The 13,011-nt window shown below is 44.6% G+C and overlaps 1 protein-coding gene across 1 annotated transcript; it reads right to left on the bottom strand.

Annotated features, from left to right (window-relative positions):
• Window positions 1-1,506: 1,506 nt before the first annotated feature.
• Window positions 1,507-12,306, bottom strand: ARPC5 (actin related protein 2/3 complex subunit 5). The gene is made up of 4 exons (XM_048482522.1): window positions 11,793-12,306; window positions 6,261-6,333; window positions 5,198-5,374; window positions 1,507-2,846 (listed from the first exon to the last, which is right to left on the bottom strand). Exons 1-4 carry the CDS (start codon window positions 11,933-11,935, stop codon window positions 2,784-2,786), a joined length of 456 nt encoding a protein of 151 aa, XP_048338479.1. The 5' UTR covers window positions 11,936-12,306; the 3' UTR covers window positions 1,507-2,783.
• Window positions 12,307-13,011: the final 705 nt, after the last annotated feature.

Genomic DNA, 13,011 nt, shown 5'->3' with positions numbered 1-13,011 from the left:
AAATTGCTGTGAATAAAAATACAAGACTGGAGACATCCCAGTTTGTTGATCAAATGCAGAGGAAAATTGGGTGTTTGGATCGACAGACTAGTCTCATCATCTTTATATATTTGTAGTATTAGTATCAGAGGCGTAGCTGGGCCAAACTGCGCCCGGTGTGCATACTATATTTTCTCCCCCCCCCCCCCCACGGCGCCTCCCCTTCCCACACTTACCTTAGTTCCTTTCCTTTTTGAGAACTTTTTCAGGCTGCAAAAAGCCTGTTCTCAGTAAAAACGGCCTGATGGGAACTATACTTCCCAGGAGACCTTGTGAGCCCTTTAGTAAAGAAAACGGACAGCAAGATGTAGCTTTGGGTCCCTTCCTTCATTATGAATCAATTCAGTGGCTTTCAAACAGTATTTCAAGGAATTCTGGGTTGCCATGGAAAGTCACTGGGGATTCTTCAATGAGAAGTTCACTGCTAGCAGCCTCACTGTCAGTCTTTGCAATGCGTGACCATGGGCACTGAATGTGTTTCTGGAATGCACTTGGAAGAGAAGGAACCCAGGATCCCGGGAAGCGTTTGAGCCCTAAAGGGAAGGAAATGGCCATGTTGTGCTTTGATAGCTGAACTCTGCCCAGATCTGACAACTTTTCAACAGTGGGTCTTAGTAAACCAAAAGCAACTGAAAAATATATCAGAAATTCCAAGAAGTTGCCTGCGCTCTTTATCATTTCAAGGTATTTAGTAAAAGGCCTGATTTGTTTAAATGCATTGGTATCTTGCAAGGCACTGTAATGTAGTAGTGCTTAATTGGTACACGGACAATATTCTATCTACATAAAGTTACCTTGCACTAGACAATGCATCATTATGTCAATAATCATTCATCCTACGACCAACTGTGTGTTAGAAATAATAATATAGGAAACACATGTTCACATAAAGGTAAGGAAATACATCTAATGAAACTTTACACTACCAAAAAACTGCTAAGCATCTTTTCTTAGTCCTTGTTGCTTCATGGCCTGTACATCAAATTAGCAAAACCCCATATGTAACCATTTGGACCTTGCTCTAGATGAGATGGTAGTAAGAATCACACTGAATTAAATGATCCAGTCCCCTGGCCAGTCATTCAGACACATTCTCAGTGTTTTCTTTATTAAAAAGCCCTTTAGCAAAATAGCCCCCTTTTCTTTTCTTGTCATCTTCATAATCAGACATCTGTTTTAACTGAAGATATTCAATGCTCCAGAAAAGCTTCTGGCATTTTTGAATTCTTCTTGGACATTCCAGTTTCTAGAGGTTCCTGTTAAATACACACACTCACTCTCCTTAACTTCCTATTGAACAATAGTGCAAGGGCAAATGCATATTTGTGCTTCTTTTGGGATCACTGTAATCTTGCCTCCTTCAAGAACATGATTCTCTAAGCTTAAAGGCTTCCTAGCATTTACTACATCATGTTGTATTAACTACAGGCCAACAAGACAACAAAACTATCATTTGAAACAAAATAATTAACAGTGACCATTTTTTATTTTTCTCATTTTACAAAAAAAGCAGGTATAAAAAATGAGCAAAGGTTTCAGAATTCCTTACCAGTTTTTAGATATGAACTGGCTTTAAGTATACATGAAACATACCAGTCAGCTTCACTCCTAAGTAATTCATATTCAAGCTGTTTCCAGGTCTGGAATGCACAAGGTCTGCTGAAAAGTCACACTTTTTAACTTATAAGCACTTAATTTTTTTTCTTGGTCAATACTTTCTCCTATGATACAACAAGGATCATGACCCTCTTAGGAACAGACGTCAAGCTTTTTTAGGTCTCCATTACCTCAACACTGATTTATGAATCTTAAGGCCAAACTACACATTACATTCAATATGTAGTTTCTACCAAAACCAGAACCCTAATCAAACCTCCCCTCCCTCCCCCGAGGGTTACTTGTCCTCTCTCTCACCGTCACACCTGCATCCAATGGAGAGTGGGAGCAGGAAAACACCCAAAGTTATGATGTCAAGGTACAGGTGTAAGATATCCTACGCATTGTAACAGAGGAAAACCTGGCACAGGGATGCATTTTACATAGTCCCAAATAAAGTACAACAGGTAGTTCTGTGCTAAAACATTTAACATGCACATATTAGATCATTAAGAGGTAACTGCTATACTGAATTCCAGGAAAAAAATTGCTTCATTTCCTTCTTTTGATGGCTCATCACAGAAAGAAGGACATTTCTCCTCTTATTGATTCATCATGAAGGGACTGCAAAATAACATTGTGAAAAATCCTTCTGAACTACATTCACCCACTGAGGAATAACCTGACCTTTTGGACAACCTTGCTTGATGATGTACAATCAGAACTTGATCAGGAAACATGAAGTCCAGTTTCCATTATTAGTAAGGGAATGCTGCCTGATCTGCAAACAATATAGACCTCAATCCTCTTCAGGCCTGGCCAAAGAAAGGGGAAGGCAGCAGTATTCTGTCATAATTCTCTGAAAATGCAAATCATCCTAGGCAAACACTGCACATGAGTCACTGAAATGCTTTGAGAATACCAAATCTCATTTTACAAATAAAACTGCATCTCTATAATTATCCAATATTTAACAAAAAAATCTGATATGCGTATTACATAATTGATAAGAAAAGCAAGAAGGCAAGTGGAGACACACAGAAAGAAAGAGAGAGATGCTACCCACAGGGCAGTGATGGCATTTGGTTGTTTTGGTCTTTGTACCAGCATTTCCCACACCTGTAGCAGAAGGGCACTTCCTGCTGGACTTAAACTGTTTTCCTGGCAGTTAAGACACGGACAATGGAGCCTACACCCCCAGCAGCAAGAGCCTGAAAACCCAAAACAAGAAACAAGAAATTAAAGCAATCACAGAATATCAGTATTATATCAGCATAATGTATTGTTCCAAACAATATAACCATCACAATGCCAACTATGCTAGTGGATCCTCTCAAAGGGGAAGCATGAAATATTAAAACCAATAAATAAAGAAATGTCTCTCATGTGAAGTAAGCAGCAATTTTCTATCAGGTGTGTGCAATGAGATTTTGACAGCATTTGTTTCTAATGTGCACGGAGCTCCCTTCATTTCTTCTTTTTCAGTTATTCAGCTTCTGATGATTGACAACTATGTGAACTGAGTCCTCTAAAACTTATTACATGAGATGAGGTGTGCATGTGAATCTGACATCTAGAGTAGTAGCTCTGTGGGGTCTTATTTCCACACACATGTCATTCATCACCTGATGTTGCAGCCTTAAGAATGTTGCAGCAAAATACTGGAAATCATATCAACTCCCATCCCTAAACAACTGGTACGTCAAAATGTGGATCTACATGGACCTTGACCTATTGACTTTCTCTTTACAAAACAAGGATACACAAAGAAACAAGGAAGATGGATGGTCTTTGTTGAAAGAATTTTTTGCAAACAGGTTCAAATCTATTTGAAACTAAAATGTATACAAATGTATATTTGCTATCTTTTTTATAAGAACGATAATGTTTGTTCCGTAATATAGATGGCTAGTAACAATTAACTGTTTTTTTTCTAAATTAACAACATAACAATCGGTGAAGTCAAACCCGTGTTTAGTTAAATATGCTGTACATTATAAATATGACAATCCCCAATAAGGGTTTATAACATTTATATTTTCTTCTCGCTTTAAGTCAATTTCGTGTAAAAAATTTTAACTGATATATAGCACATGTTTTTTCTTGTAATGTTGCATCTTTAATAAACATTTACTAATATAAAAAAAGAATGTTGCAGCCTTAAGAAAATAGAACAGGCATGAATGAATCTGCCTGAAGTGATTATACTCGTACTTACAAAAAGATGCACAGCATAACCACTCTTGCCCTTTTCTAAAAACCCTTATAGTAGTATGAACAGCCACTAGGCTGTAGGATCCTGATGTCATAAAATGAGCTGTAGGTGGAAGAGTCACACATTTGTTCTCCCTCATCTAAAAACTCCAAGCAAATTAAAAACTAGCACATAAGGGTTCTGGGCTACCATATACAGGGAATTAGCAATACAGTACTGCGGAAATAAACCAAACCTAAGTCAAGGGATAGTGAGTGTTATTGCACTATAAAGTTTGCACTTGCTCATTCCATTGGCTTTCATCTACTTCTTTGGAGGAGCAACCTTTCCCATTCATGCATGGCTTTATTTTCTTCTCTCTTATTCTACAATCACATGATGCCTCTTTGAAGCTAAAGTGTTGTCAGACTTTTCTATTCTTCTGAGCAGCTTTTAGTTACATTGTTACAGAGTTACTCCTACCCACGTGTGTGAGGAGGGCAGAACTTAATACAGGCACATGGAAACCAAAACACTCTTTGACTGCTTTAAAACAACCCACTGACCAGAAAGTGACATGAAGAATTATCAGTCAATTCAGTGATCATTCTGTACAAGTACCAGAGGTCACAGGTTTATTTATTTCAGGTTTCAGTGAAAGCCTAGTATCCTAGCTGATGATCACTTAATATTGTAATTTCAGAACTTCAAAATCATACCAAAAATCATTGTTAACAGATGAAATACGATTCACAATTCCACTGCTCTTTTACACTGTACAGAAAACATAATTCTACTGCTCTTTTACACTGTACAATGAATAGCAAGCACACACCATCCCTTCTCTTCCCCAGCCTGCATTTAAAATTAAAATGCAATTTCTAAAATTCTTACCAAGCCTTTTTTATTTAAAAGAAAAGATAAGCCTCACTGCAGCTCAGATCTGAAAGATTTGGAGTTTTGTAAAGATTATTATGTGAGGCTCAAATGACATTATTAAACCATCTGAGCATTCCAAAGAATATTGGTGCAAACTCTGTTCCATTTGTTCTGGGTATAAATAGCCTTTGATTCTTATGTTACCTTTCCCAAGGCTATAAATTGATAAATGAGCTAGAACACTGAAAAAATTAATGTTTACAGCAACCTTCCATGCCTACAGTATCAATGGTTTAAAGTCAAAATACACAGCAATGTTATATCTTTTGCATACACGTGGTTCCCTTTCCTCTTTCTGCCAGCACCTGCTTTAAATACAGAGAAGAGCAAAAAAGATGGACAACCAGTAATACTTGAAGGTATCAAGAAAATAGTTTGGGAGATGCAACAATCAGGCTTAAAGTGCTGCGCCTTGCTAACAAAACATACCTTTTCATGCCACTGCAGTAAGACAGCACTGCTGTTATCAGATGGGCTCTCAAAGCCCTTATAGATGTATTTCATTAAGAGGTCAACCCCATTCTTGTCCAAAGACTGTACAGCCTTTTCAATGTCACTGGCTTTGAAAGAGATGAGAACCTTCAGAACAATGCTTTCTGCACGATCCTAAGGACAAATTAAGAGCATCACAAACATGGGAAAAACCTTTAAAAAAGCATCTCAATCTGAAGATTTAGACTGAACTCCTCAGGCATAAGTCACACAGAACTCAGTTATTCTTACTTCTGAAAGAACATGCACTCTGGATTGGACTGATGTACCTTTACAAGGTGAAAGGTATTTGTGGAAATTCAGTAAGCATCAAGTGACTAATCACACATACACCTATCTCCAGAGCTAAAACCAGACTGGTTGGGGAAAAGTCTTCCCACCCATTCTTTTCCCCCAGGCCTTCACTTTTCTAGTTAGAAGTTAGGAAAAAGTATGTATTAAACCAGGAACCCCCAAACTTGTATCATTTTATGTATTTTTATTTCTTATAGAAATGTCAGCTTCTGACCCAACGAGTTCATAATCGGCCCTGCATTTTTCAACTCACTTTAGGCATTTATTGACCCCTTAGATTGTCCCATCGACCCCTGGGGGTCAATAGTGACCACTTTGGAGACCATCATTGTAAACAAAAATAAAGCAAACATGTGATCTAATATCACTGAAGACCATAAAACCTCATTATTTCATTTCACAAATCAAACGTTCACAAACAATAAAGCAAACATATGCTCTAATGTCACTGAAGAGCATAAAACCTCATTATTTCACTTTCAGAAATGTTCACAAAACTGATCTGAATAGAGCTATTTGCGTATTATAATTAATTCCACATTTCCTAGCTTTATAATAGAATTGGTTTGTGAACATGACTAAAATGGTACTTTTAAAAATATTCTCGCTTTTTGTCCACATTCCCAGTTCAAACACAGTACTAAAAGCCAAAGCAGGTTTCAATGTAAGATTATATAGTCAGGGCACATTTCTCTAGTTACCTCACCTTTACTGCTTGACTCTTGGTGTTAATTGGAGGATTCTTCAAAGCTGCCTGCAAAGCAGCTGTCATGTTCCCTGTTAAAAAATGGTTAAGGAAAACAAAATCTTGACAGGCATTAGAATTCATAAGATGCTACTTAATTATATATGGCAGTTTAATCCTTACAATGACAATGCAATTCAATATTATTATCACCATGGGGCAGTAGCTCACCTAAGTCCTCTCAGAGAAACTATGGACTGCAGGGACATTTAAACTGGGGCTTCTTGGCTCACACCATTTTACCTCTCTTAATCACTATGCTATGCAGGGGTGGAACAGTATTCTTAGTGGGCCCAACAGACAAAGTTGAACTAAACCTATTACTAAAGACAATAAGGTAGACACTAAATGACATTCAATGAAGATCCCAAAGGAACAACTACACAATCTGGGATCCCAAAGGAACAACTACACAATCTGGGATGTGGAGGAACTAGAGTAGAACATAAATTGTAGCAGCTGACAAACACTACACCTTCCAATATTCCTGAATTAAAAACCCACTTACAGAGAGGAAATGGAGATAGTCATCGTATATGTCCATTTGTTTAAACTTATAGACATTTCAGGTTTACAAATATATTTTGTGTGGATAATTATACTGCATTTCCATGCATTTGTGCATTTAGTTATTTATATCCCACTTTTCATCCCATAGTTGGGAATCAAAGCAGCTTAGAACTTTGTTCTCTCCTCATCCACTCTCTCACAACAGCAACCCTGTGAGGTAGGTCAAACTTAGAGCTTGTGACAGGGCCAAGGTCATTCAGTGAGCTTTGGTGGCAGAAGTGGGGATTTGAACTCAGGTCACCTAAGGGCCTAGTTTGTCACTGTCCACTATATCACGCTGTCTCTCCCCAAGATATAAAAGCCCATTCATCAAAAATTATGACAGAAAGAGCTAATCCTAATCAGCTCTGATAAGGAAAGAAATCCAACAGGGAGACGACGAGCTCCCTCTTATCGGCAATCTTTAAGCAGCGACTGAACAAACATTTGTGTGGGATGCTCTAGGCTGAATATAGAAAATTCAGATATCCTATTAACGATGGAACAGTATCTCAATTTACCTCCAGTTCTCTTTTACGAATGAGAATTTCCCCTTCCTAATTTTGCTCTGGTTCATTTCAGAAGCCGTCTGAAATGCATCACAACACCTGGGCTTTTCCTCCAAAAAAATGTGTTGAACAAAAAGCTCTATTCTATGAATTACTATGATCACTTAGAAATAAGCCTCATTGTGTTAAATATGCCTTTCTTCCAAACAAATGCCCATGACTGCAACAATGCATTGATTACACATGGAATCATACATCACTAACTAGATTCAATCATTTCCATAAAAGGAAAGCCCTTGAAGAATTCATGTACTTCCTCAACAGCTTCAGACCAACAGGAGGAAGTCTGATGGCTTGGTCTCCTGTTTCATTACACCAAGATTCAAATGCTTGCTCTACATCTGTGCAAGCAAATCAGGATAAAGACAGATATAAATATTAATTGCAAAGGTGCCATCATAGGAGTTCCGATATGAATATTCACATTGCAATACATATAAAGCATTTAAAAATGTTTGCTGTTCGTATACTGCTGAAGTTTGTTTCAGTAAGTTCCTTAATGGAAACCTACACACTGGCATTTTTTCCTTTTCTTTAAGCCTATTAATTTTGTTGTTTGTCACCACTGAACGAATTACAGAAGATGTAACCGATTTTTGAGATTATTAAGGAAAAAAGACTCTACTACTGCACAGAGATTATAAGATTAGTGACAGAAGCAAGAATCACAGGTCACTAGCAACAACTGCAGCAACCCTGAAACACTTTCATATTAGATGGTTTCTAACAGAAGAAAGCAAGAATCACAGGCCTTATATTCTCAACACTGTCCTTAGAACTAATAATGAAACAACCACAGTCCAGTGGACAGAGTGCTGAGAGATAACACCTTCTTCCCAGACTCATAATGCTTAGGTCAGAAACTGGTGAATGGCTGTCCCCAGAAATCCTCTCTTTGTAGCTTGCAATGGTCTCTCACTGCTCTTTTATATAAACAAAATGTAAGCAAGGCTCATATGAGCTGAAGTAATGACAAGGGCCTGGACTACTCCATTCAAATCTCAGCTCGGTCCTAGACTACAAAGAGTGTACCCCAGATTCCCACCAGTGGAATCTGCTGCCTAGGGAGATGACGAGCTCCTTTTTACGGCAATCTTTAAGCAGCTACAGAACAAACATTTGTGTGGGATACTCTAGCCTGATCCTGCATGGAGCAGGGGCCTGTATGGCTCCTTCCAACTCTATGGTTCTATGAATCACCCTGATCCTTATGAGAGTGCACAAGATTATAAAGCATTTTGCAGTTATGCATTCTGCTCTTGGAACAGGAACTACACCCCTTTTATTACTGGAAGCAATAATGACTGGGATTATTTAAGGCTAATTTTATGCATATTGACTTGACAGCAAATGGGTGTGTGATGACAGCCATCAGCTAAACCAGGGGTCGGGAACCCGCGGCTCGCAAGCCGCAAATGGCTCTTTCGAGCTTGTGGTGCGGCTCCCGGCCCCTTCCTGGGGAGAGTGGGGAATCCCCCCCCCTTTGCAAAGAGGGGGAGAAAAAAGCGGCGGCCGGCGGGTGTCCGTCCGTCGTTTGGGAGAAAGGGAGGAGGTGGCCTGGGCGCCGGTCTCCCTGCCCTGTCCCCGGCTGCTCTGGAGGGCGTTTGGCCTGCTCGACGGCGGCGGCGGCTTCTGCAGCCCGCCTTCCCTCCATGCCATGGTGGGAAAGAGGCTGCAGAAGTCGCCGCCGCCGCCCGTCGAGCAGGCCAAACGCCCCCCAGAGCAGCCGGGGGCAGGGCAGGTACAAAGCAGCCTTCATGGCTGCGATCATTCGCGGGGGGCGACCTGGGAGGGAGGGAGGGGGTGGCCTGAGCGCTGGTCTCCCTGCCCTGTCCCCGGCTGCTCTGGGGGGCGTTTGGCCCGCCCGAGGGGCAGCGGCGGCTTCTGCAGCCTCTTTCCTGCCATGGCAGAGCTGGGGAACTCTCAGCTCTGCCATGGAGGGAAGGCGGGCTGCAGAAGCCGCCGCCGCCGTCGAGCAGGCCAAACGCCCCCCAGAGCAGCCGGGGCTGGCTGCGATCATTCGCGGGGGGGGGGGGGGCGACCTGGGCGGGAGGGAGGGGGTGACCTGGGCGCTGGTCTCCCTGCCCTGTCCCCGGCTGCTCTGGGGGGCGTTTGGCCCGCCCGAGGGGCAGCGGCGGCTTCTGCAGCCTCTTTCCTGCCATGGCAGAGCTGGGGAACTCTCAGCTCTGCCATGGAGGGAAGGCGGGCTGCAGAAGCTGCCGCCGCCGTCGAGCAGGCCAAACGCCCCCCAGAGCAGCCGGGGCTGGCTGCGATCATTCGTGGGGGGGGGGGGCGACCTGGGAGGGAGGGAGGGGGTGACCTGGGCGCTGGTCTCCCTGCCCTGTCCCCGGCTGCTCAGGGGGGCGTTTGGCCCGCCCGAGGGGCAGCGGCGGCTTCTGCAGCCTCTTTCCCGCCATGGCAAAGCTGGGGAACTCTCAGCTCTGCCATGGAGGGAAGGCGGGCTGCAGAAGCCGCCGCCGCCGTCGAGCAGGCCAAACGCCCTCCAGAGCAGCCGGGGGCAGGGCAGGTACAAAGCAGCCTTCATGGCTGCGATCATTCACGGGGGGGGCGACCTGGGAGGGAGGGAGGGGGTGGCCTGGGCGCCGGTCTCCCTGCCCTGTCCCCGGCTGCTCTGGGGGGCGTTTGGCCCGCCCGAGGGGCAGCGGCGGCTTCTGCAGCCTCTTTCCCGCCATGGCAGAGCTGGGGAACTCTCAGCTCTGCCATGGAGGGAAGGTGGGCTGCAGAAGCCGCTGCCGCCGTCGAGCAGGCCAAACGCCCTCCAGAGCAGCCGGGGGCAGGGCAGGTACAAAGCAGCCTTCATGGCTGCGATCATTCGCGGGGGGGGGGGCGACCTGGGAGGGAGGGAGGGGGTGGCCTGGGCGCTGGTCTCCCTGCCCTGTCCCCGGCTGCTCTGGGGGGCGTTTGGCCCGCCCGAGGGGCAGCGGCGGCTTCTGCAGCCTCTTTCCCGCCATGGCAGAGCTGGGGAACTCTCAGCTCTGCCATGGAGGGAAGGCGGGCTGCAGAAGCCGCCGCCGTCGTCGAGCAGGCCAAACGCCCTCCAGAGCAGCCGGGGGCAGGGCAGGTGCAAGGCAGCCTTCATGGCTGCGATCGTGCGTGTGGGGGGGTGTTCATCCGCCGTTTGGGAGGGAGGGAGGGGGTGGCCTGAGTGCTGGTCTCCCTGCCCTGTACCGGGCTGCTCTGGGGGGCGTTTGGCCCGCCCGATGGGCAGCGGCGGCTTCTGCAGCATTTTTCCCGCCATGGCAGAGCTGGGGAACTCTCAGCTCTGCCATGGAGGGGAGGAGGGCTGCAGAAGCCGCCGCTGCCCGTCGAGCAGGCCAAACACCCCCAGAGCACCCAGGGGACAGGGCAGGCGCAAGGCAGCCTTCTTGGCTGGGATCCGTGTGTGTGGGGGGGTCCGTCCGCCGTTTGGGAGGGGAGGGGGTCGCGTGTTTTTTTGTTAATTTTTAGTTATTTTTTTTAAAAGTTCAAAATGTTAAAAATGTGTTCTTTACATAAATAAAAAATATTTTTCTCTGTAGCACTTCGTGGATTTCATAAGCAACACACTATAATTGTTTTATATACAAAGAGTAAAGGTAAATAACCAAAATACAGTGTTATCTTCATTTTAAATGTCAAAAAGTATTTGCGGCTCTATGTGTTTTCTTTTCCGTGGAAAATGGGTCCAAATGGCTCTTTGAGCGTAAAAGGTTCCCTACCCCTGAGCTAAACATACAACCAGGCTGCAAAAACTGCAATATTACACACAACCTGTAATGGAGAAACACAAATAACATCCGACAGAAACAAGTGCCCATGTATGTTCCAGGAGAGGATTCAAAATACTTAATGTAATCCCTTAGACCAACCTTGAAAGGTGGTTCAGTATTACTGTTACTCTCACATTAGGAGCTTTTGGGGGGAAGGGGGAGCCTGAAAGTAATGGCTGATTGAAGTCCCTTATTTATAGTCTGAGACTGGGCGGGTTACAGAGCGCAAATCAAGAACACCACCCAGATGGATATCCAACGAACAAAAGAAGAGGCACTACGGTTTATCATCATCTCTACAGGGGGAAGGTGGTCACAGACCCCAGACGGAATGATGCACCGGTGCTTCATGGAGCAGAAGCAACAGCAGAGTAGGGTCAGGTCAGCATGAGGTTAAACGAAGTGAAAGGCACGCCATCACTGGGGGGGGGGGGGGGGGCGCTTCGAGAGGACCAGGATAGATGTCTGTGAGAGGGAATGGGGGTGGGGGGAGCCTATCCAGCCCCTGAAAAGCATAAGCCACTGCCAGGGAGAGCATCCCTCCACCCACCGAAGGGAACCCGGCGGCGATCCCCAGCCTCCTCCTACTCAGGGCGGAAGGATATTGCCTCAGACAGGAGTCCACCTCGCCCTCGTCGGGACCGACCTGGCCGTCGCCACCATCCTCCTCATCCACGAACTTATTCTCGTCGTACTCGTCCACGTCCACCCGGCGGAAGCGCGCGGAGGAAACCGTGTGCTTCGCCATCCTCTCGCCGCCGCCGCCGCCGCTTAGTTCGGTTAAGTTTGGTCGCTCTGCCTGTCACAGAAAGGAAGCTCCGGCCCACACCCACGCTGGCCTCACGGGAGGAAGGAAGTGGAGGCTGAGTCGGGTGGAGAGTGCTTCGTGTCGCCATTGCACATGCGCAAAAAATGAGTCCGTGGGGGGCGCTTTTTTCCCCTGCGCGCGCAGCCAGCCGTCACTCGGTTTCTCCTACTGTTTGAACAACGGAAACGTACCCAAATTGTAACATTTTTAAAAAATATTGTCTTAAAACTACCCACGAAGGAAATCAAAAAGCAGTTCTCCGTTTCTTCGTGGAGGCTCAGTCTTTGGAATTTCAACTCCTGCCCCGCCCATGAGCTATAGCTGGTCACGTGTTTCTCTACGCAGCACCACGGGACGGGGAGGCGGCAGAACTGGATTGGATTTGTTAAGATCTTGCTGAATCACATGATCCTTACATTCCACTATACTCCCATAACTGAAAGAATAAAGTGTGCCTCTGAAGTAGCAGCACACCTTTTTTGATGGCCCTTTGTCACTAAATATAAGTTTTCTACACTCCATTTTTGTATCAAAATACCAACAATAAAGAAAAATACAAAACATGGATAACACATAACAAACAGAAAGGGGATTCCAAAATATACACTTAAAATTCAAAGTTTCTGTATAAAAGATATCCCTTCAGTGAAAATCCAAAGAGTAACACAAGGATTCCAATTGCTTGATGTTCAACTGGATTACACTTCAGGTGATAGGCCACATACAAACTTCAGTTAGTAGAAACATCAAATGGTGATGGTAATGTTGACTTGGGTGAGTTCACCCCTTTCAACCTTGGTCTTCTTCAGCCACAACAATACAATTAAATACAGCAAATGACAAGGCATCTAGCCCAAAAGTGAGACTTCAGTAGAGTAACAGGCCATATGCATCTAAGCAAAATGGTTTCACCCCCTCCCAGGACTGCAGTGTTAATCTCCACTCTGAGAAGAGGCTGAAGAGTATGGGCTTTGCCATTTCGAGAAAGACTAAGGGGACACAACAGGAGTTCATAA

The sequence above is a fragment of the Sphaerodactylus townsendi genome, unplaced genomic scaffold, assembly GCF_021028975.2.
Source record: "Sphaerodactylus townsendi isolate TG3544 unplaced genomic scaffold, MPM_Stown_v2.3 scaffold_18, whole genome shotgun sequence".
NCBI classification, from domain to species: domain Eukaryota; kingdom Metazoa; phylum Chordata; class Lepidosauria; order Squamata; family Sphaerodactylidae; genus Sphaerodactylus; species Sphaerodactylus townsendi.
This window is presented reverse-complemented; position numbering and strand designations above follow the sequence as displayed.

What these genes read in the sequence shown, in the direction of transcription:
- ARPC5 (XM_048482522.1), bottom strand. Translation starts at nt 11,935, where the DNA reads ATGGCGAAGCACACGGTTTCCTCCGCGCGCTTCCGCCGGGTGGACGTG. An exon ending in CCAAGAGTCAAGCAGTAAAG is followed by an intron (nt 5,375 to 6,260) that starts GTGAGGTAACTA and finishes ATTTGTCCTTAG; the next exon opens with GATCGTGCAGAAAGCATTGT. An exon ending in TACTGCAGTGGCATGAAAAG is followed by an intron (nt 2,847 to 5,197) that starts GTATGTTTTGTT and finishes TTGGGTTTTCAG; the next exon opens with GCTCTTGCTGCTGGGGGTGT.